Source organism: Stegostoma tigrinum, chromosome 25, assembly GCF_030684315.1.
Source record: "Stegostoma tigrinum isolate sSteTig4 chromosome 25, sSteTig4.hap1, whole genome shotgun sequence".
NCBI lineage: Eukaryota > Metazoa > Chordata > Chondrichthyes > Orectolobiformes > Stegostomatidae > Stegostoma > Stegostoma tigrinum.
The window spans coordinates 34,754,669-34,777,848 of NC_081378.1; the positions used below are offsets into that span (position 1 = coordinate 34,754,669).

General features: G+C 39.2%; 1 protein-coding gene across 3 annotated transcripts in view; it reads right to left on the bottom strand.

The window, feature by feature from the left end:
* Nucleotides 1-4,855: 4,855 nt before the first annotated feature.
* ccnd2a (cyclin D2, a) overlaps nucleotides 4,856-23,180 on the bottom strand; it is a 34,177-nt gene continuing 15,852 nt past the window's right edge. Inside the window, exons 5-6 of one of the 3 annotated variants that reach the window (XM_048554088.2) lie at nucleotides 7,432-7,533; nucleotides 4,856-6,002 (exon numbers count right to left, since the gene is read on the bottom strand). In XM_048554088.2, coding sequence (XP_048410045.1) covers nucleotides 5,868-6,002; nucleotides 7,432-7,533 — 237 coding nt within the window. In that variant the 3' untranslated portion in view covers nucleotides 4,856-5,867. Of the gene's footprint in view, nucleotides 7,534-14,548; nucleotides 14,781-23,180 lie in introns of all 3 variants that reach the window. The other 2 variants (XR_007249783.2, XM_048554089.2) reach the window with 2 other exon arrangements.

A 23,180-nucleotide genomic window follows, 5' to 3' on the forward strand; every position in this document is an offset into this window, starting at 1 on the left:
ATCAAAACAGCATCTGGGACCAAACACTTTGGCCTCAAATACACACCAAACTTCCTTTAAAAACTAAAACTGCCATCAAGTACAGTTGAAGGTAATCAAAGCTATTAGACAGCCGTTTTGTGGTAAAGCTACAATCACAACTTCATCATTCTAACCTTCCCAAATTTATGTACTACTTAGGCAATAAATTATACAGACTCAAAATCTTACATGAACAATGAATATGACAGCCACCATGCAGAAAATGGCAAAGCTTTGCCAGTAATATTTGCCATGGAATATTTTTCTTCTGCAGACATTGGAAGGGTCTTTCTTTCATTTGTCTTTTAAAATGACAAAATATCAATCCTAGAGAGCAAGAGTATAATTTGAGCTTTTACCTCCATTTTATGCAAAACACATTTTCCTGGATGAAATTTCATCATTTACTTATTTGTTTTCAGATGATGGTCTAACAAAAAAAACAGATCTTAGGCTCATTAAGCTTCTTTGCTTATTTGAATAACATTATGGTTTGATCTGATTGGGGCCTCATTTCACACGTGCCTGTCTACTTCAAATACTTTTAATGCAGAGTTGATGGATTATGCAACATACATTACTCTTGGAAGAAAAAAAATCCCCAGACTAGAAAGCCTCAGGAAAAAAATTCTTTTCTTGATTAAAACACCCTTTACTTGTATACATATATATTTTAGCTTTTCCCGTAAGGATAAAGCATCCTCTGAGCAGCCACACATCACTTCCTCTTGGGTCTTGAGTCAGGAGACTTTTAAAATCATGGGTGTTGATGATCCTGCTTTGCGAAAGATCATCAAAATTATTTTCTTCTTTGGTTCTAGCTTTCAACTCAAAAGCCTAATTGTTCCAAACAACTGTTGACAAATTAGTTTTTGAGAGAAGATTGCAGTTTGAATTGCAGACTCTGGAAATTTTTAAATGCAGAAAGAAAACTTAAAACCTAGATTTTTAAGCTAGCAAATTCATCATAGCCACAGAGAGAACAGGGTGTCATCTAACTGTGCTCTCATGTTCAAGATTATTCAACAACACTGTACTGAGGTAGAGGTTACATTCTGTCTCAAGAAATATGCAGTGGTAGCTGAACAAATAAATGCTTTTGGCCTAGGTAAACCACAGAATGTGTACAGGTTTGGTGTTAGTGCCAAATGACTGATATCAGCAACCCTTAACCCCTAATTTCTTTTCCACTGACTACAATATAATGTCTTTGCCATTGCCTGCCTTATGCCATCAGAGTAACTCCAGCCCCACCAGCTAACTAAGGAGGAATGACATGGGACATGTTCTGGAGGCAACTCAGTGAAATAAAGAGATATTTCACATTCAGAAATAATCCTAAAATATAGAACGAATGTATAGCAATGAGTGCAGCTGGGGGTAATAATAAAATTCTAATGGGTACATGTCAGCTTAGTTTAAAATATCCAGCTACAGTTAGCTAATAATTTCATCAAGTTAGGAAAAACCCTTGACATTACAAGCAGAGAAGATTGCAACTGTTACACAAAGACCAAATTCCAATAAGTTAACAATCATGTGACTGTCAAAAATGCAGTAATCATGGGGTCAGTGATACAGCAACACATTCAGTCCATGCCAAACACAATCCTAAACTAGCCCTAACTGCCTCCTCCCGGCCCATGTCCCTCCATACCCTTCCTATTCATCTATTTTATCCAAATGTCTTTTCAATGTTGTAATTGTACCCATTTCCACCCCTTCAACACGCATACCACCCTGTATTTTGAAAAGTATTGCTTTGTCTTTTTTGACTCTCCCTCATTTTAAAAGTGTGACCCCACCCAAGATTCCTCCATCGTAGAGAAAAGACAACCACCTTTAACTTTATCTATACCTCTCATTTGATAAACTTTTCACAGGTTTCTCAGCTTCTTATGCTCTCCAGAGGAATGTCCTAGTCTATCTAGCCTCTCTATCACTCAAACCTTCCATACCTGTCAACATCTTAGTAAATCTGTTCTGAAACCTCTCCAGCTTCATAGTATTCTTACAATAACTGGATGACCAGAACACAATATTCAGGAGGAGGCGTCACCAATGTCCTGTACAATCTCAATGACTTCCCAACTCCTATACTCAAAAGACTGAGCAATGAAGGCAAGTGTGCCAAAGTTGTTTTTTTTTAAATTATAGCAGGGCACAGGGATAAGAGGAGAAACGGAGAAACGGGAGGGCAGCCAGAGAGTGTGTTCCTGATCATAATTTCTGTCTGGTGGCTCCAACTGAAGTAGACGTTTATACTGGAATAGGAGAAGGCCCAGGGTAATACTGACATGTAGCAATATAGGTGCTACTGTTGTCTGTGAAACTGAACTCGAACAAAGCACACAGCAAAAATAGACCACCATCTTGACAGTTAGTACTGATTACATAAATGGAGTCTGAAATACAAGCTATGATCAAAGAAAATACTTTTAGTACAAATGATAATCCACCCCCCTCCCAAACCAGTCTTCATTTCCTTAGGAACAAAAACAAAGTTACTGGAAAAGCTCAACAGGTCTGGCAGCATCTGTGAAAAAGAAAAGAGTTAACGTTTCAGTTTTGTTTCGGTTCTGAGGAAGGGTCACTGGACCAGAAATGTTAACTGTTTTCCCCCTTCAGATGCTACCAGGCCTGCTGAGGTTTTCCAGCAACTTGTTTTTGTTCCAGCATCCACAGTTCTTTCGGTTTTCGTTTCCTTAGGTTTTGCAGTGGTAGTAAAACTAGAAAATCAAATTTAGCTTAAGATTCAGCAATGTGGTAACTCATGTAATCCAAAATACTATATAGGAGTGAGCTAGTAGTGGTTATAAAATCATACCTGACATGTTACCAATGGGTCATTTCCAACATTTATTTACACTCAACTTCACACTATGAAACCAAGTAAAATAAATTTGCTGAATTCTTATATTTCATCTAAAGCTGACACAAGAAGCAGTGATTCAAACCATCAAAATGTTTGTTTATGGGGCAGTTTATTGGTTCATTTAGTACTTGGAACATAGAAGTACAATAACCCTGTATTTTTAGGCTTCAAGACTTTGGATATTTCTTGCTTAAACTTTGCAATACCCATGCATTCCAAAGAAAATGCAGTGAGAAATAAGTTAGAAACATGGTTAGAACCAGCATAACAGGGATTGGGCCTGCTTTCAAACCACTGGTATTAACATACTGGTGATGGAGTCCTGAAAAGGACCATTTACTAAAATATTCTTATTTATAATTTAGTGTTAGAAAGTTCATTCTTATTCAAGTTAAAACAAACTGAAGAATTGTTTTTAAGGTCAAAAATTTATGGTGACTGAATAAGTCAAATTCCAATTTTATTACATGGAGAGTTCCAGAATTTTGATCGTGGTTTTTCAGACTATCCACAACTGCCCATTTTTTCTGAAAAGCCTGCATTGATGGCTTTGATAAAGTGTCTACTGAATTTAAAGGCAACACAAGGGTAGATTTTAAATGCAGGCTTAAATTTTAAGGAATTGAGAAAACTTTTAAATAATAGCACATTGTCAGAAAAATTAGACAGCACCCAAACAAAATAAAAGTGCTTAGTATTACACAGGGTAATAAATAAATTGACTCTAAATCAACATTCATACACTTCCCTCACTACACCTTAACTCTCACATTGTGCTGGGAGCTCATTTTTGTTCATATGAATATGAAAAGCGTTATATGAAATTGAAACTTCATTTTTCCTGATAATCATCTGCTAATACAACTCAATAACTCACTCACTCTCTAATGTACTGAAGCAGGTAAAGCAGTTGTCATTACAGGTAGATTTTTGAATATAAAAATACTTTACATTAGAACTACACAGCTCAAATTAGGGCTTCTGGTCATTTCTAAATCCAGTGGAAAAGTGTTACCTTCGTCTTTCAAGGGGGACACATTCTCAGAAAGATTCAGTACACCGAGTGTTAGATTTTTTTTTAACATGGTATTATTTTCCAACTTTGAGATTCAACATTTGTTTTAAAACCACACAATGCTAAAGTAATTTGAAACTAAAGAAGCACAATCTATTTAAAGTCCACTTGATTAAAATGATTCACTTTTCACTCAAGGTTTTAATAGCCTGATGAATTATGTAGGTCCAATATGGCCATTTACATAAGCTTCTCAACACTCCAAGCATATGACGCAATCTCAAGCCTACCCGTTTATAATTTTTTAACCTATTTTTATAATCAACCTGTTCAGTGATGTTATTACATACTTCTGGAGAAGGTGGAACTTGAACCCAGGTCTCCAAGTCCTGGGATAGGGACACTACCACCATGCCACAAGAGGGCCCCCAGTATGAGTTTGTACACTTCTGCTAATCATGCTTTTCAAAAATTCCCAATTCAGTTCTAGATTGATAGCTAGTATTTTTGTCTTGTCTATCTTTGGATTTGGGTTAATACCAAACTCATTGCACAATGTTACAAATGAAACAATTTCACTATTGTTCTAAAGTTGAAAGACTTTCAATTGAAACTTTAGATAATGTGTTTGAAAAACATGCTAACTTTACACCATGCTTTGTGTGAGATATTTCTATAAGTTAGTCAACTGAATTGTATCGTATTGATAGGAGTTGTGCTGGGTTAGCTACAATACCTTGAATACTCTTTCTGCAAAAAAAAGTGAAGAACGCAAGTTGTTTACACTTCTTTCTGAAAATTTCACTATTCATCAGAATGCAAGAAACAAACCTTGTGTTAATAGCTAACACATCTTGTCAGTGTGATGTATATTAGAATTAAGTGAAAACTAGAGTTGCCACTTTTGGGTGACAGTTGAGAAAAATCAAAGACCTAAGCATATGCACTTTTGACTAAAACTTTATTGTCCATAAGAAATGCCATTTACTTCACAAACCATTATGATCTTTTCAAAGTCATTAATTGAATAAAACCTTTTCAATACTGAAGAAACAAGACCTTATATTTATTCACAAATATACTGAATTCAGACTTGTACCCATCAACTGATCATATACTCCCCACAAGCTTTCCACATTGTCATAAGTGCTCTCCATTTGTCCTTAACCATATGAATAACAAAGCGTAAGAGAACATTGTGAGAGAATAACATTTTATTGATATGGCATCACACTCAGTAAAGCAAGAATGCTTAAGAACAGAACTGTGAATCGGAAAGTAAATGAGGTAAATGGTAATGTATCTGAGTCCAGTGGGAGCCTTTTGTCTGTGCAATCAGTCTGTACATCTCAGCAAGGCATCATTGTGCCCACCTGTATCTCTTTATAACAACAAAATCCTCAAGGCTTCCCAGAAACTGTAAAAGTGTGAGGTATTGTGAAATTAACCATACTGTTGTCCAATAAACCTGAGGGAACTATGCTGTTTCTCAGAATGTGACAAGAGAGAAAATCATGGAACAATACTGGACAACACTGTACATGGGTATTTTCATTAAATCCATGTACTCATTTTCCATTCCCACTACTTCAGAATTTTGAAACTTAAGCAGTAAAATATATTATAAAAATGTTTATAAAATAGCAGCACACTCAGTGAAACAATACAGCCAAGTACTGTTAATGTGAATAAGAATGAAACAAATCATAGCTTTTCATAGCAGCGCAAAATAAAGATTCGTACTCCATTTTCTACCCTCATCAACCCAAGTCAGGCTGTGTCAATTCAGCAAAATCCATTCCCTCAAATATTTTTAGTCTTACCTCTCTCAAATCCCTAGTTCAACATTTCAATCAATTTCCTCATTTTGCAAATTTCAGACTGTTACAAAACATGTGCAAATAAACACTGCCCCCAACTCTTTACCATCCATGCCCAACGATGGAGCAGAAAAATTCAAGTAGACTGAATACAAATTCTCAAATAACAAGTTGTGAACCATGGTACTTGCTGCTTCTTGCACCAGCAATGATTCTCATCCAAAATGTCCAAGGCTCGGCATCTCTGTGGCGCAAAGATCCTTCTGTGACACTGAAAACATATGAAGTTACTAAAGATCTGTGGAATGTTGCAACCCAAACTGGAATGTCTTCCATACAAAGTGTTGTTTCTTTTTCCAGCAACACCATAATATAATACACCAGAAACTGGCAAACAAAAACAAGTCAATTTCATAAACCATTTCATTCATCCCTAGGGAAATATATTCAAAGTGCTTTTCAAATGAAATGGTTTACAATAATGCTAACTGTGGGCCAATTTCGGCACAAAAAATATATGTTTGGAAGTTTTTCCTCTTTAGCGAGTTTTAAGCATCCTTTCAAGTGGAAGGATATAGTTTGGTTTCTCTGCTTTCCACACAGAATGCCAGGTAATCAAAGTTGAAATCTGAGACCAATAAAGATTTACCAAGATTCTTACAATCTGGACAATGCTGTGTAATGCAGAGTTCAATGGCAGTGTAATCAGCTGATTGGCAGTTGGAAAAGGAATTCCTAGACACATTCAAGTTTGGCCCACAGTTAGAGGAGCAGCTCACAATGCTGCTGTGTAGAATGAACCATTTCTGAAGGCGGAACAGGACCAGTTAGACACGTTGTTAAAGGGGATAAAGGAGAGAGACAGAAAATTAGGACTAGGTGCAATTTTGAGTGAGGGGGGTGGGAAAGAGAGAAGGGGGTATTAAGAAACATTCTGGGGGGAGCTGGAATGAGATGCATGGGTGGGTACTGATAGACTAATGTGCTAAAGATAAACAAAGACAGACGAACATGGGGAGAGGCGAATACCATACTACAATAGCAACAATAGGAAGAAACAGATGTGAAGAAGAAATGTTCACAGACAGCCAAGACATAGACGCTCAAATTGGTTTAAATAGGAACCTTCCACATATGCACTCATTAAGGTCAAACAAATCCATAGAGCAGCAATCCTGCCCATAACTTCACTGAAGGGAAGTTCAATGTGTTGTGGCAGTATTGCAATCCGTCCACTGAAGATGGTTCACTCACAAAAGAAGACTATTTTCCAGCAACCCTCCCCACCTCACTCAGGCTATTGCTTTGCAATCTAAATTGAGCCACAATTTTTCATATATTGAAGAGGGTGCATGCACCATAAAATAGAACAGTAAATATCTAATCATTTGATCCCACATACACAGGCCTGCATTTAGCTAGCTATTTTTATGCTTCTTAAGCATGTTCATTGTTGATAATACAACAGCAATTATGCAAACAAATAAAGGTGGGATTCCCTTCTGCAGAACACCATAGGCACCATAGTTTTTAATATCAGTTTTGTTTTCTAAAAGAAGCTTTAGATAGTTTCTATGTGGGAGCATTTTTAAAAAGGAAAAACAAACCAAAAAACCTTCCTAAAGGAAAGATCACACACAGACTTTTCCATTCCTGGAGCCTCACAGGTTTACATTTCTCACATCTGTGGGTGTGCTTGCCTGGTCCAGTTCATCCACCCTCTTCGAAGGGTCCCGCTGAATTGGTCTCAGGTTGCTGACCAGCAATGATTCAATCTGCTCTTGGCAAGCTTTCAGACAATCCTATTAGGAAAAAGACAAAGCAAATCATAAACATAACTGAGACATTGCCAAATCTCTCAGCCTTGAATTATTCTGTTGCAGAATGAGAGAAAATATCTGTCCTGCAATTCACATTCTGTTTCACTGTAGGGTGCCATTTTATTTGTTAACAATGAATTACCAATTACAATCAAGTAGTTTAAGTTTTATTTTCAGTAAAGAAATGTTACTGCTGCATGGTTAAGCCCTGGAATTTAACATTTACAACTGAAAGAAAAGTTAGTCACTATTTCTGTATTTTGATATGACATTCAATTAAGTACACAGGAACCAAATTTTCCAACTGTTTTAAAACAACTATTAAAACAGTACATCCAGAATCAATTATTGGCAACCATTTACAAATGTGATTAGAATACAAGACAGTGATACTAAAGCTGCCGTTATTATCTATCTCCAACACTAACAAATAATTACGTTCCTTTCACAAAATTTTGATTTGCAATATTCCAAACTGTGTCACCATACATTTTATTTTGTATCTAGTATAACAACTGGATCTTTATTATTGTTAAGTCTAGACTGCTCTCCCAAGCTTCTCAAAGTCAACGTTCTGGTCTAAACACTTTCTCAGTTCCCATCTCAAGCAACTCCTCGGCTAAATGAAGCCTTACGAAAGGCACTGGGACTGGAGCTTGGGAAGAATTATTCACAGGCTGGCACGCAAAATAGTTGGATCACTTTGGTCATTTGTATATACCCCTAATATTTCTTCATTCATTCAGTTTCTTTGCAGTGAAGATCAGCCATGCCATACAAAAAGTAAAGGCAGCTCCTCTTGTAATACAATTCAAGTCACTTCTCATTTTATGCTCTTGGTACTATGCTCCACTCAAACTCCAAATTCTATTTATCTTTCCTCTCAATGCCCCAAGTTATTGGAGTTTTCCTATTTGCAAAAAGTGAAATCTTGTCCAAAACTCAACCACCCACATCCATTCAAGACCAGGTCTTAGTGGACTCCTGATATCGCTGACCCACAATGTCTCATTGTATGAACTCCAACTAAACAAAATTGTCAAACTTTAAATTCCCCTACTGCCTCACTTTTTACCTCCAATTCCTTTAGGCATTCCACCACTGTCTAACATTAGCTTTGAATTGTATCCTAAAAGACATTAAGGTGGACAAGTCCCCAGGTCCGGATGGGATCTATCCCAAGTTACTGAGGGAAGCGAGAGAGGAAATAGCCAGGGCCTTAACAGATATCTTTGCAGCGTCCTTAGACACGGGTGAGGTAACAGAGGACTGGAGACTTGTGAATGTTGTCCCCTTGTTTAAGAAGGGCAGCAAGGATAATCCAGGTAATTATCGACCGGTGAGCCTGACGTCAGTGGTAGGAAAGCTACTGGAGAAGATACTGAGGGATAGGATCTATTCCCATTTGGAAGAACATGGGCTTATCAGTGATAGGCAACATGGTTTTGTGCAGGGATGGTCATGTCTTACCAACTTAATAGAATTCTTTGAGGACATGACAAAGTTGATTGATGAGGGAAAGGCAGTAGATGTCATATACATGGACTTCAGTACGGTGTTTGATAAGGTTCCCCATGGCAGGGTGATGGAGAAAGTGAAGTCATATGGCGTCCAGGATGTGCTAGCTAGATGGATAAAAAACTGGCTAGGCAACAGGAGTCAGAGAGTAGTAGTAGAAGGGAGTTTCTCAAATTGGAGACCTCTGACCAGTGGTGTTCCACAGGGATCTGTGCTGGGACCACTATTGTTTGTGATATATGTAAATGATCTGGAGGAAGGTGTGGGTGGTCTAATCAGCAAGTTTGCTGATAACACTAAGATTGGTGGAGTAGCTGATAATAAAGGGGACTGTCAGAGATTACAGCAGAATATAGACAGACTGGAGAGTTGGGCAGATAAATGGCAGATGGAGTTCAATCCGGGCAAATACGAGGTGATGCATTTTGGAAGATCAAATTCAAGGGCGAGCTATTACACTAAATGGAAAAGTCCTAGGGAAAATTGATGAACAGAGAGATCTGGGTGTTCAGGTCCATTGTTCCCTGAAGGTGACAACGCAGGTCAATAGGGTGGTCAAGAAGGCATATGGCATGCTTTCCTTCATTGGGCGGGGTATTGAGTACAAGAGTTGGCAGGTCATGTTGCAGTTGTATAGGACTTTGGTTCAGCCACATTTGGAGTACTGTGTACAGTTCTGGTCGCCACATTACCAAAAGGATGTGGATGCTTTGGAGAGGGTGCAGAGGAGGTTGACCAGGATGTTGCCTGGTATGGAGGGTGCTAGCTATGAAGAGAGGTTGAGTAGATTAGGATTATTTTCATTAGAAAGACGGAGATTGAGGGGGGACCTGATTGAGGTCTACAAAATCATGAGGGGTATAGACAGGGTGGACAGCAAAAAGCTTCCCCCCCCCCCCCCACCAGGGCGGAGGACTCAATTACTAGGGGTCATGAGTTCGAAGTGAGAGGAGGAAAGTTTAAGGGAGATATGTGTGGAAAGTTTTTTTTTTTTACACAGAGGGTGATGGGTGCCTGGAACGCGTTGCCAGAGGTGGTTGACGCAAACACGTTAGCGTCTTTTAAGATATATTTGGACAGGTACGTGGATGGGCAGGGAGCAAATGGACACAGACCGTTAGAAAATAGATGACAGGTTAGACAGAGGATCTTGATCGGCGCAGGCTTGGAGGGCCGAAGGGCCTCTTCCTGTGCTGTAGGTTTCTTGGTTCTTTGTTGTTCTTTGAGTCATCAAGTATCTCTACTACACTTAACTCTCTTCCGTAAATCTGACCAGCTGAGTTTTCAATTCATGGTCAGGAGACCAAAGCCCAGATGATTTCTGATCAGAACCTGCATCGTTGATGTGGTGCGATTTAAAAATGCAGAACAGAAGTCTGATTCTGAGGCAAGATTAGCAGTCAACCAGCAGCACCAGGAATAACCTAGAGACAAATCCTAGTGTTTGAAGGCCTTGTGGTAAAGTGAATGGCAGCTAAAACTAAGCTTTCCATTGACTGAAACTATGAAGCAGGAAAGACCATCTAGGTTCTGTGATGGCCCGGACAAGCATTGACCAGGCAGTTGCACACCTTCTAGATAGCTTCCTCAGGCTTTAACAAATGTAACTTCAGATGACAGGCACTATTCCCAGCATCCAGAAGAATTCACCATGGATACAGACAGCTATTCAAATCAGCAGCAGGCATGTCACTAAAATTCAGAGTGACCTGACCTTGACAGCCCCAGGTAAGAATTAACTACAACCGGGGCTGAGACACCTCAGGTCACTGGAGCACTGAGTCCAAATATCAGAAGCCAGTTACCTGCAGGAGGTGCACCTTTTAAGCTCTGGCACTGTCATTTTAAGATGTTGCTGACTCTTGGCTGTTATACACAATAACTTGGGTTGGAAGCAGCTTCCCCCGCCATGCTCTGCTCCTCTGGCCACCTCCTGACCTGCATGTACTGAAGTTTCTCCTCACTACGGTGTACATAGTAGAGATCCAGTAAGAATAATGGATGCATTAGTCAACATGAGAAAAATGGAGACTTGTACTCAGTGGCTCAACTAGTGGCACAGAACTTCCACGATAAATGTTGACAGGCTCATATTTTTTGAGCAGTAAAGATTTGCAAAACTTGAAAGAGTTCAGAAAACATTTACAAGGACGTTGCCAGAATTGGAGGGTTTGAGCTACAAGGAGAGGCTGAATAGGCTGGACCTACTTTCCCCTGGAGTGTCAGAAGCTGAGGGGTGACCTTATAGAAGTTTATAAAATCATGAGGAGCATGGGTAGGGTGAACAGGGCAATCTTTCCCCAAGGGAGTTCAAAGTGAGGGGGCATAGAGGGGGAAAGATTTAAAAGGAGCCCAAGGGTAACATTTTCAAGCAGAGACAAATATGGAATGAGCTGCCAGAGGTGGTGGAAGAGACTGGTACATTACAACTTTTAAACGACATCTGGATGGATATACGAATAGGAAGGGTTTAAGAGGGATATGGACCAAATTCTAGCAAGCGGGACTAGAGTAGTGTAGAATAACTGGTCAGCATGGACAAGTTGGACCAAAGGGTCTGTTTCCATGCTGTACATCTCTATGAATCTAAATGATGCTATCCTGAAAGGGACTGCTGGCATATGGGCGTCAGTTTAGCCGAGCAAGTCCAAGGAAACTGTGACAAGTGAACAAGCAGGTGATGGAACACAGTTGAAAACTGTGCCCTTTACAGCCACACTGACAAGAGAACCTGTTTTCCTCCCAAATGGACAGTAACAGATTTTCAGACTCTTAACGAGTATTAATTTGCAATAAACTCAACAAGTTAATTGGAGATACATAGACATGTTTTCTGTCACTTCCGGGATTCAACCAATAACGTGATCTTACATGCCAATCTACACCTGAATGCACCCTCTCAAGCTTTTAATATTTCAGCCACATCTCCAGTTCTAAAGACACCCAAAAACTATATTAAACTAAGGTTTTTTTTATCATCTCTGTAAATCTTCATATTCAAAATTTATTGTACAGTTTCACTTCCTCGAAAAGTCAATGTATACCCACCTGACTATTTACTACACTACATACTCTCAATGTTAGAGATACAGAATTATGTAGACGTCATGTACTTCTGAACTGCTAGTTTAAAAGGCTCACTGCATTCCCTAGAACTGCTTCAGTTCAGCTCTACCAATATAAAAGGTAGATTTTCCCATCCTACATTTGGTATCTGGGAACTATGCACTGCAGGCTTTGAATAAGCATGCTCAGGAACCAACATGACCAAAACTTCTGGGTGCAGCTCATTTATAATTTCAATGCCAGTTTCTAGTTTGGGTGGAAAGAGAGAGAGAGGAGAAGATGCTGTGAAATTGGCACAGCTGCAGTTACAAATTAAAAGAAAACTGATTTATTGCTGCAACAAGAAGAGGAGAGTCAGGAAATCACTGCAGTTGCTGAAGAATGGCGCAGAGTCTCTCCATTCACTGCTGCAGCTGCTCGGCTAAAATGGAAAAAAGAAGAATTACCCTGCTTGGCACCGAGGCTTCCTCCTCAGACGAGTTGTACAGACTGCATTGCAAGTTAATAGAAAGCACAAATACTGTGGCTCAAAGAACAGGGTGTAGGTGAAAAAAGTGCCAATCCTAAATAAAGGGGCAAAGCACACATGCACTAAGTATTATAGCTTTACATCAACAAATGCAAAGCAACAAGAAGTATTTCAGCTCTTTCAATCTTCCACATCCACATCACATAGCAACAGAATCACTGCACTGAACAAAACCTCTTAGCTGTCTTCCTGTCAGTTGCAAATTGATGACAACTTTCTTTCCAAGATAACTGTCCAGGTGAAATCCTAGTCACTTCCTGCTTTTCATAGAAAAAAAAGTATCAGTGGATTAGATGATAGCAGTCCTACCTCAGAAGGTTAGAGATTTCAAATCCCACTCCAGGATTACAAAATTCCAAGCAGATGTTCCACTGTACTACTCAGGGAGTGCTGCTCTTTCAAAAGGTGCCATTTCTCAAAAGGAGATATTAAACCAAAGTCCCGCCTGTCCTCAACTTTTTATTAGCTCTTGTAATATGGGCATTGCTGAATAGGTCAGCATTTGTTGCCTATCTTTTACTGCCTTTTTATTGATCTTGAGCCCTTGTTCTAAACAACTCAGCCAGTGGAAAGATCGGTTACTAGTAATAAAACTTACAAACACTCTGCACTTGTAACTGAGCATGCTTTTTTAAAAATCTCTAATTATGACAGTGAACACAAACGTTCAATTTTTTTTACACACATCACTGCAACAGGCACAATCTAGTATTAAAATACAGATGGATTATACTTCCACAAAACAAAGTTAAAAATTGACAAGTTCTGTGTATTATGCCCTGCATCATGAAATAGATGATCAAGTTTGCAGGACAGCGGGCATGAAGCAAAGTTCCTGATTTCAAATTTTCAGAAGACAACATTCAACCCAAGGGAACCTCAAGAGAAAAAGACATTTCTCAAAATGTTCGTGTTACAAATCTGAATTCAAAAAACTTGATTTAGGAAAACTGCTGGTCCTTGCTGCACACAGACTGCTTTCAAGTCCAGTCTATTAAAAGATTTTACAGAGCAATCATATGGTCCCAGTCATGACCTGATACATTTGTTCTAATAGTCAAACCTCAATTTACAATGCACTCTAATAGACGTATTGAATTATTGGTGGCCATTTACAGCTGTATAAAGTAGCTGACTACTAGGATCAAAAGAACACTGGAAATTAGATTCTGGCAGTGGGACAAGGTGTTCTTCCTTAGCAACACTCAAACCTAGGAACCTATTTTTTGCTGACTAAACTAGGAAGGGAACCAAGAGTGAGAGACAACTGCTAGTTTCTCGAAGCAGATGAGGGGTTACTGAAGATTTTATGTAAACAATCTGTAAAGAGTACTAGATGTTTTTGATACAGAGAAAGGATTTCTCAATTAGATGAATGAATTTGGATAGGAAAATTGAAACAAAGTACTTTGCCTTCAAATAGGAGTTACAAATTAAGTGACAGTCCTTAGCACCAGGACTTTTAGCAAACATCCATTTGACTGTACTCAAAACTGAACTCTGCTCTGAGATCAGAACTTATTCTTCAATAAATAAGACCTAACTCAACATTGCAATGGCTTTCACCTTGAAAGATGCAACAGATTTTACATAAAAAGGATCAGTGTGCCTCACTTGTTAAAATCTACCCATGCTAAAGAGAGTTCATTTCCACAACACAGTTTTCCTAAATGTTGAATTTCAGAATGTTGAAAGATGTTACTCGAAGTCTTTCAGCAATAACATGATTATTGTCCAAAGTGTAACAATCCTAAAAGGCAATCTAAATTGAAGTAAGTTAGTGACAAAATTTTTGATAACTATGTATAAAACACAATGAGGTTACTTCAACACAAACAGCCAAAAACTATTTACAACTACCTTTGGATATATTTTAAAACTCACTGGCAGGGTCCTCTGTAAGTCCTGCTTTCCATTGTGTGGGATGTGATGGCACAGCACAATTATTTCGGATAGTTGCATCACCCCACTCTTAGTCCACATGCAAAGCGCTTTGAATAGAAGCTGAATGATGCTAATAGCTGCCAAATGAACCAAATACAAGTAGGAAACGATCTCATTCTTCCATTCATTTCAGTCAATCCTGGCTGCTGTTTTCTCGCATACTAAGTACAGTCTGCAAACAAACAAAGCAGGATGAGGAAGCAAATCCTGTCATATGCTTCCAAACCACAAGCATTAAGCAGTACAAAGAATGGATAAACCTTCAGTTTGCCTGAACATGTATTACATGATCCCATCCTAAAGACACTCTATCTTGGAGATACAAACTTTCTATTACTTAGTTTTCTTACCAAAAAACAGCACTCCAAAATTCAAAGAGTTTATAGAGATCCAACAGCTTTGCAATTAAGAAAAAATATCCTTTTTGGGAAGGGATAAGGCATAGACAAAGAAAGTGGAAATACTAAGATACACTGACCAGTAACTTTTCACAAAAATCATTGATCACTATCTACTGGAATTGTCAAAACTTGGCCGGGACATCGTGGCTACAGGTTGAAGTTTACAAAGTAATCTTGTTGGGGCAGGATTTCTGCTCTTTTGAGGCAGTTAGTAGAAACAGCACAGGGACAAGGATATTCAGTCCTGATTTTCCATACCTTGCCTACGAGCTGGGTTCTGGCGTTCCATTAGCCTAAAGCTGAACAAAACAAATATCAGCAAATGAAGAGCTGAATTAATGTAACAGCCTGTGATGTTGTATCTCCAAACTAATAGTGGCCTGCAATCTAGGACTGTCTCTGATTCTGACTTGATGGGTTCATTGGCACCTGAAGAACTAGTTTGAAGGAAAAGAACCATTTTTACTTGCTGTGGCCCACATATGATTCTAGATTCACTAGGTAGCTGACTGTTAATTGTCTTTTGAAGTAACTTAGTATGCCATGCAGTTCAATGGAAATAAGGATTAGTCTACAATTCTAGTCTTGCCAGCAACACCCACATACTACAAAAAAAATGAAAAAGAGAACCCAGCATTATACTGTCAATTGCATTTTACAATGGCAAGGGTGGCTCAATCAATTTTCACCAGAGTCACAAAATTCCAGGTTCAAGAAAGAACCCACATCAGACCTTAAGCACCTAAACCAAGGCTGATGTTCCAATCCTGACAGCATTGCACTAGTGAAGGTGCTGTCTTTCAGATTAGAAAATAAACCAAAGCTCCATCTCCCTAGTTTGATGCCAAGATTCCCACAGCATCATTCTGAAGAGGTGGGGTGTTAGCCCCATTGTCCTGGCCAATGTAGATCTCTTAACCAACATCATAGAAACTGATTACCTTATTATGTTTCTGTTTTTGGGAGGTGAGGTGCACAAATTAGCAGCCACATCTCCTAGACTGCAATAGTAACCATCTCAAGAATGTCACTAGCTGTAAAATGCTTTTAGATGTTTTGTAGTTGTGCAAAGCATCATATTTATGCAAGTTTTTTCTTCTACATAGAATGTAGGCAATATTAATGCAATAAAATGCCCTATTGAGATGTTGTTAGATTTGGAGTCAGTGTCGGATTTTGGAGCTTCCTAACCGCAAAAACTGGAGTCAATTACAATTATAGTTGGTATTTGTAAGAAGTAATCTAAAATGCCTTTCTGTTACGAGATCCATTCCAGATACAAGTACATTTTCACATGTCTCTTAGAATTTGGTTTCTCATAAGTACAAAGGAAACAACAGTCATTCTAAGCAGAGATAGTCGGAACTGCTATTGCTGGAGAATCCGAGATAACACTGTGTGAAGCTGGATGAACACAGTAGGCCAAGTAGCATCAGAGAAGCAGGAAAGCTGACGTTTCGGGTCGCGATCCTTCTTCAGAAAAATTTTCTCTGATGCTGCTTGGCCTGCTGTGTTCATCCAGATTCACACCAGGTTATCTCACTCATTCCAAGCAGTGGTTTAGTCACAACACCTGGGGACAACAGCTTGTTTCTGGTTGACTGGACATGTGCCTCTTGTTCTCTTCTGCTGACTCAAGTTATCTTTGTCTTTTCTTGTTTGCACAAACACTCGCATCACTGTTTATTAACATGCACGTGTGGTAGTAGCTAATCGGACAGCTTGAACTCTAAATTGGGCTGCCAACGCATGAAAAGCACAAGGTCAAACACAAATTAGCAAAATCCCCTACTCTTAATTCCAAATTGGGTTCTTTGGACATAACGGACTGAGGGATCTTGTAGCAGTGGTTATGTCAAATCCAACCTGCTCCAGACGTCTATGATAATATCACTGAATAGGTTATTTAAAAAAATGTCAAGTCTTGAAGATCTTAATGATCACAGTTCCTATCTCCTAATTTGCTCCTTGAAATGCCCATTAGATTATTAAAATCATCCTTGATCCTGTTAACCAGAGCCCCTACCTCTGGATCAAAGTCCAGGTTCAAGTCCCACCTGCTCAAGAGGTATGTCATAACAGATTTGAACTGGTTAAGTAAAAATAATTAATTCCTCTTTGCTTACTTTCAAATATCTTGACTGGCACCAAACAAATAGTGCCTGGTTAGATTATGTAGTTAATGGTGTATGAGTGACTGTGTACGCGTATGTGTGTGAATGGTGTGTGCGCGTGTGTGTTTGTGTAGGGCAGAGGGAGACATACTATCATCTGAATGTCCTCAAACATCCAAGTTTTCCTTAAAATTGATCAACTTTATTTAATAAAAACCATGTGTAAGTCTACAATTATGCCTGAAACAATGTATAGCTCAAAATAACTACACAAACGGAAACATAAGTCTGTAACATATTTTAAGTTTCTCTTAAATCAACAATTTACAAAACTAAACCATTGCTGTCTTTGAGCAAAGACCTTTTACCTCAAAGCACTTTCATATTTGTTAGCTTAATCATACACAAGTTTGAGATGTAAAACGTTATGAACCCATGACCTTACATTTGACATACGACTTATTTACTGGTTTTAGCCACAAATAAACAGAAGAGAATGCAATTTCTCACTTGCTTAATCAAGTCAATTTCTTTTTAAAAAAGACATTTTGTTGAAGCCTTTCATCTTGCATTTTTCAAAACAATTTGCAAGAACAATGAAGTAAAGGGAAAACAACATTCATACAATCAGAAGACTCTGCTCGCTGGCTGACAAGTGGACCCTCATTGGTAGAGTCTTTGCCATGGAGAATGAACCAGTTATTGGTGACTAATATTTACCTGTCAAATTTTATTTACTTTTAAACAAAGCAGATTGAATCTGCTTATTCAAGGGACTGCCCGATGAAAGAAGACAGAAAATGGCAATAACTCATTGATGTGCAAGTAAAAAAGTTAGCCACTGATATAGTAACTAAATCCTAGGCCACGGAAGGCCAGCAAGCACAGCAGTCCGGTGTGAAATGAGACTTGGGAGCATGTAATGATGCAGGCAGAATTTTTAGTAAGTTCAAGTTATTGCTGAATAAGCGAATGCAAGGCCGGTCAGTAGAATACCTGAACAGTCAAGTAACAAAGGCATGGGTTATCTACTGAAATGCTTACCTAAGGTAAGGAGGGAGTCAAATAATACTCGTTAAATTTCCTTTTATTTAAAATACCGGACACTTTAAAAAAAGATGGTTTCTGGTTGGAAGCTGGAAATTGAGACAAAATCTGCAGACAAATATTCAAAATTAAATAAACTTTAGAATACAATGATCCAGACTTTAGAAATCAGATCAAAGCAGGATGGGCACGGTGTCAGTGGTTTTGCCAATCTTTCTGCCATCTCCTCTCACACCAAAATTCATACCTGCTAAACTTCTTCAATAAATGAGGGGGATAAAAGTAAAATGTATACACAAAAGTCAATAAATTTCACTGAACTTCTCCATAGTGATTTATATATTTTACATTTTGGACCATCACATTTTCCCTGTATGTTCACGAACTTGTTTGCTTATGGCACTTGTTACCATCATGCATCTCTTTGATTAAGTGTCACTTGGTGGATGGCTTCAAACCTATTTGCATAGCTCCTTAAGATAAAAGGACTACAGTATTACACATACATGAAATAGAGCACGACAGTTCCCACTGGCTGGACTCTTTTTAAACTGCACTTTCAAAAAGGTGGAACTTTCCTTCATGCGCAATGTCTCTGACTGCCAGTGAACTGGTTCCATGGGTACTTCACACAGGCTATTATTGAAGTGTATACCTCCACACCCCCAAATCACTGGTTTCAGAATGGTTCTAGGTGAGAATAAAAGAAAGCAATCTCCTGTTATGTGCACGATGAGGACAACAGCATCGTGCAGTTTGGCGCCCAAAACTTGCACTACAGCAGAGAACAGATGCAAGAAAGATCTTCTGATTTATTGTCTGCACAGTTGAGGTTACAATTACAACCTTATGGATGACTAGGTAACTTAAATATAGCACTTTCAAATGCCATGGTTATGTGTTCTGCAGCATGTACCTCATTAGTTGAGTCAACTAAAAAAAAGTGAGAAGATTAAATAGCCAGTAATAAGAGGACATTGCAAATGTTACTTTAGATATATAAAGGGTAAAAGAGGCAAAATTGGACATTGGGACACTGAAAAATGATGGAGTAGTAATGGGGAACAAAGAAATGGCAGAGGAACTAAACAAGTATTGTGCTTCAGTCTTTGCAGTAGAGGATATGGGTAGCATTCCAAAGAGAGTGTCGGTCGGGGGGAGGTAGAGGTGAGTATGGTGGCCATCACTAAGGAGAAGTTGGAAGAAAACCTGAAAGATCTGAAGGTAGATAAATCACTTGGACCAGTTGGACTACATTCCAGAGGTTTGAACAAGATAGCTGAAGAGATAGTGGAGGAGTTAGTGGCGATCGGTCAGGACTCACTGGGGTCAGGCAGGGTCCCAGAGGACTGAGGGGAAAAAATTGCTAATGTAACACTCCTATTCAAGAAGGGAGTGAGGCAAAAGACAGGAAGTTACAGGCCAGATCTGTTGTTGGTAACATTTTGGGAGGCCATTGTGAAGGGCGAAATTTCTGAATACTTGGTAAAACAGAGCAATGTCAGCATGGATTCATCAAAACGGAGGTCATGCCTGACAAATTTGTTAGAATTCTTTGAAGGAGTAATAAGCAGGTTAGACAATGGAGACCCAATGGATGTTATCTATTTAGACTTCCGGAAGAGCTGTGACAAAGTGCCACACAGGAAGCTGCTGAGTAAGATAACAGCTCATGGTTTTAGAAGCAAGGTACTTGCATGGAGATAAGATTGGCTGTCTGACAGAAAGCAGACAGCAGGAATAAAAGGGTCCTTCTCAGGATGGCAGCCAGTGACTAGTGAGTTCCACATGAGTCAGTGTTGGGACCACAACTTTTTACCTTATACATTTAGTGATTAGATGAAGGAACGGAGGGCATTTTAGCTAAATAAGATAAGTGGAGGGACAAGTAGCATTGAGGTGGTGAGAAGGCTGTAGAAGGATTTACAGGTAGGCAAAGAATTGGCAGATGAAATACAACATGGGAAAATGAGAGGTCACGCACTTTGATTGGGGAAAAAAAGGCAAACTTTTTTCTAAATGGGGAGAAAATTCAGAAATCTGAAGTGCAAAGGGACTTGGAAGTCCTAGTGCAGGATATTCTTCAGGTGAGCTTGCAGGCTGAGTTGCAGTTAGGAAGGCAAATGCAATGCAGGCATTCATTTTGAAAGGACGAGAATATAAAGCAGGGATGTACTGCTGAGGCTTTATATGGTCGTCACGGTGGGACGCTTGGAGGGTTGGTGTAGACCTGTTGGGCTGAAGGACCTGTTTCCATATTGTATGGATTCCATGGCTGGGAAGATGTTTCCATTAACAAGAGAGACTAGGACCTGAACACATCATAGTAAATGAAACACCCTTCAGAATGGAGAAGAGAAGAAACTTCCCCAGCTAGACAGTGGTGAATCTATAGAATTCAGTGCCACAGAAGGCTATGGAAGCCTGGTCATTGAGTATATTTAAAACAGAGACATATAGGTTCCTGATTGTTAGGGAGATCAAAGGTTATGGGGATAGAGGCAGGAGAATGGGGTGGTGAAACTTATCAGCCCTCACTGAATGATGAAGCAGACTCAATGCGCCGAATGGCCTAATTTCCACTCCTCTGCCTTCTAACGACTATAAGACAATCTCACCAAGGTCTGCATTCCCATACAATCAAGGAAGGACATTCAGTAAAGTGAATCTTTATTTTATAACCAAAAACAAAAAATGCTGGTGATGTGTAGGTCACGCAGCATCTACAGACAGAAAGCAAGCTAACACTGATCTGGGTGGCTCTTCCGTCACAGGTAAAGTGAAGAGTAGAGGGGGCTAGCATTTATGTAAATAGTGGGAGGTGGTGTTTGGAGTGCTGGCGAGAAAGGATGTTGATAGTTCAAAATAAGTGATCAGGGTGTGACAAGAGCAGAAGAATAGTGCATCTAGCTACCAGACTGGAAAGAATAGGCAGTCCCTCTGTGATGGGGTGGTGACAGGAGAGAGGGTGACAGAATATAACAAGGAAAACTAAAAGAGAGAAGGAAGGAGTTCAGTTTGAAGGTGCTGAACTCAACATCAAGCTCAGAAAATTGTAAACTGCCTAGTTTGAAGATAAGATGTTGCTCCTCTGGTTCGTGCTGTGACTTGCTGGGGATGTCAAGTTGAGGTTCTACAGGGCACTGTTAAGGCCAGTTTTGGAATGTTAAATACAGTTCTGGTCTCACTGCTATTGGAAGGATATTATTAAATTGGAAAAGCTTCAGAAAAGATTTATCTGGATGTTGCTGGGAATTATGAGTTTGAGTTCTAAAAATAGGCTGGGACCATTTTTTCACTGGCACGTAAGTGGTTGAAGAGTGACCTTACAGGCTTATAAAATCATGAGGGGCCTAAATACGGTGAATAGCAAAGGTCTGTTCTTCAGGGTGGGGGACTTCAAATCTAGGGGGCATAGTTTTAAGGTGGGAGGAGAAGGATTTAAAAGGGGCCTGAGGGGCAACATTTTCACTCAGCGTGGTTTGTATATAGAGTGAATCAACAGGAAATGGTAGGCACATGTACAGTTACAACATTTAAAAGATATTGGACAGGTACACGAATAGGAAAGGTTTGCAGGGATATGCGCCAAATGCAGACAAGTACGACTAGTTTAGTTTGGGAAACTCGGTGGGCATAGACAAGTTAGATCAAAGAGACTGTTTGTGCTATATGACTATTCTTTTAGCGGTTGTTCTTTCCGGCTCTAAATTAGTGCTTATTGTTAACTTTCATTCAAAAGTTACCATGAACTTTTCCCCTTTGGGTGTATCTGCAATGGTGCTGGCTTCAATTGGGAGTGATGCTGTCTTGCGTGCAGCACAGTACCTTTTGGTCACATTTCATTGACAAATGGGTTCAGACCCATCTGTGGAAAGACCAAGTGGTTCAGTAATAGTATATTAGTTACTTATTTGGGTTTATTTGCAGCATTACAAAATGCACACAAGAACATACCTATCAATGAACAGATGCTGCATACCTATAGTTCAAATGTTTTAACCTAATTGTATAACTGCCATCTCCCAAACAAGTTAAAATTGCTTCCTATGTATTGGGAGTTCTAAGAATCTAACACATTCCATTTTTTAATAATCATAAAATGATTGCAGCAAATTAAGTCATACAGCTCAGTGTCTGCCCTAGTTCCATGCAAAAGCAACTGGTCGGTCCCTTTCCCCAAACTCCACAAATTCTCTTCTTCATATGTTCACCAATTCATTGTTAGAGCCCTCAGTTAGATTTTACCCTCATCATACTCCAAATCCAAATACGTTACTATTGATTCTTAGCATTCATCTTACATCAGTTCCTCTAGTTTCAAACATTTCCAGCAATGAAGTCAGTTTCCATCTCCTCCATCTCGGCCACTACAATTCTGAATATTATCAAATGTCCTATCAACCATCTATTCTTTAAACTGAACAAACCCAGATTCACCTTTCTATTCAACTGAAGTCCTAATCCCTGGAATTATTCTTGTAATTTTTCCTGCACACTTTATGACCTTCAAGTCCTTCGAGTTGTGGTGCTTGGAATTGGACACAATCCCTCAAATGAGGTTGAGCCAGCACTTTAAGGTTTATGGGGTTGGGGGTCAATAAATGTGGAGCTGGAAAAGCACAGTAGATCAGACAGCATCTGAGGGGCAGGAAAGTCAACATTTTTGGACTGAAACCCTTCATTGGGTCTGGGGAAGTTTTATCATTACTTCCTTGTCTACAACATGCCTGTTTATAAAACTAAGGATCCCATGTGACATTTTGAACATCTTAACCTTTAAAATTAAACATTTCAGTTTATATTGCCCCCTTGTTCTCACAAAAAAGTCCCATGTCAGTTTCATCTGACAGCTGCTCACATTGATGAGACCACATCACCAGTACTGTACGCAGTATTTTAAGAAAGAATGTATTTTTAAAAAGGATGCATTGGACAGAGTTCAGAGGTGGTCTACTAGATTTATACTTGCAATGAGCATGCTGTCTTATGAGGAAGAGTTGGTCATAT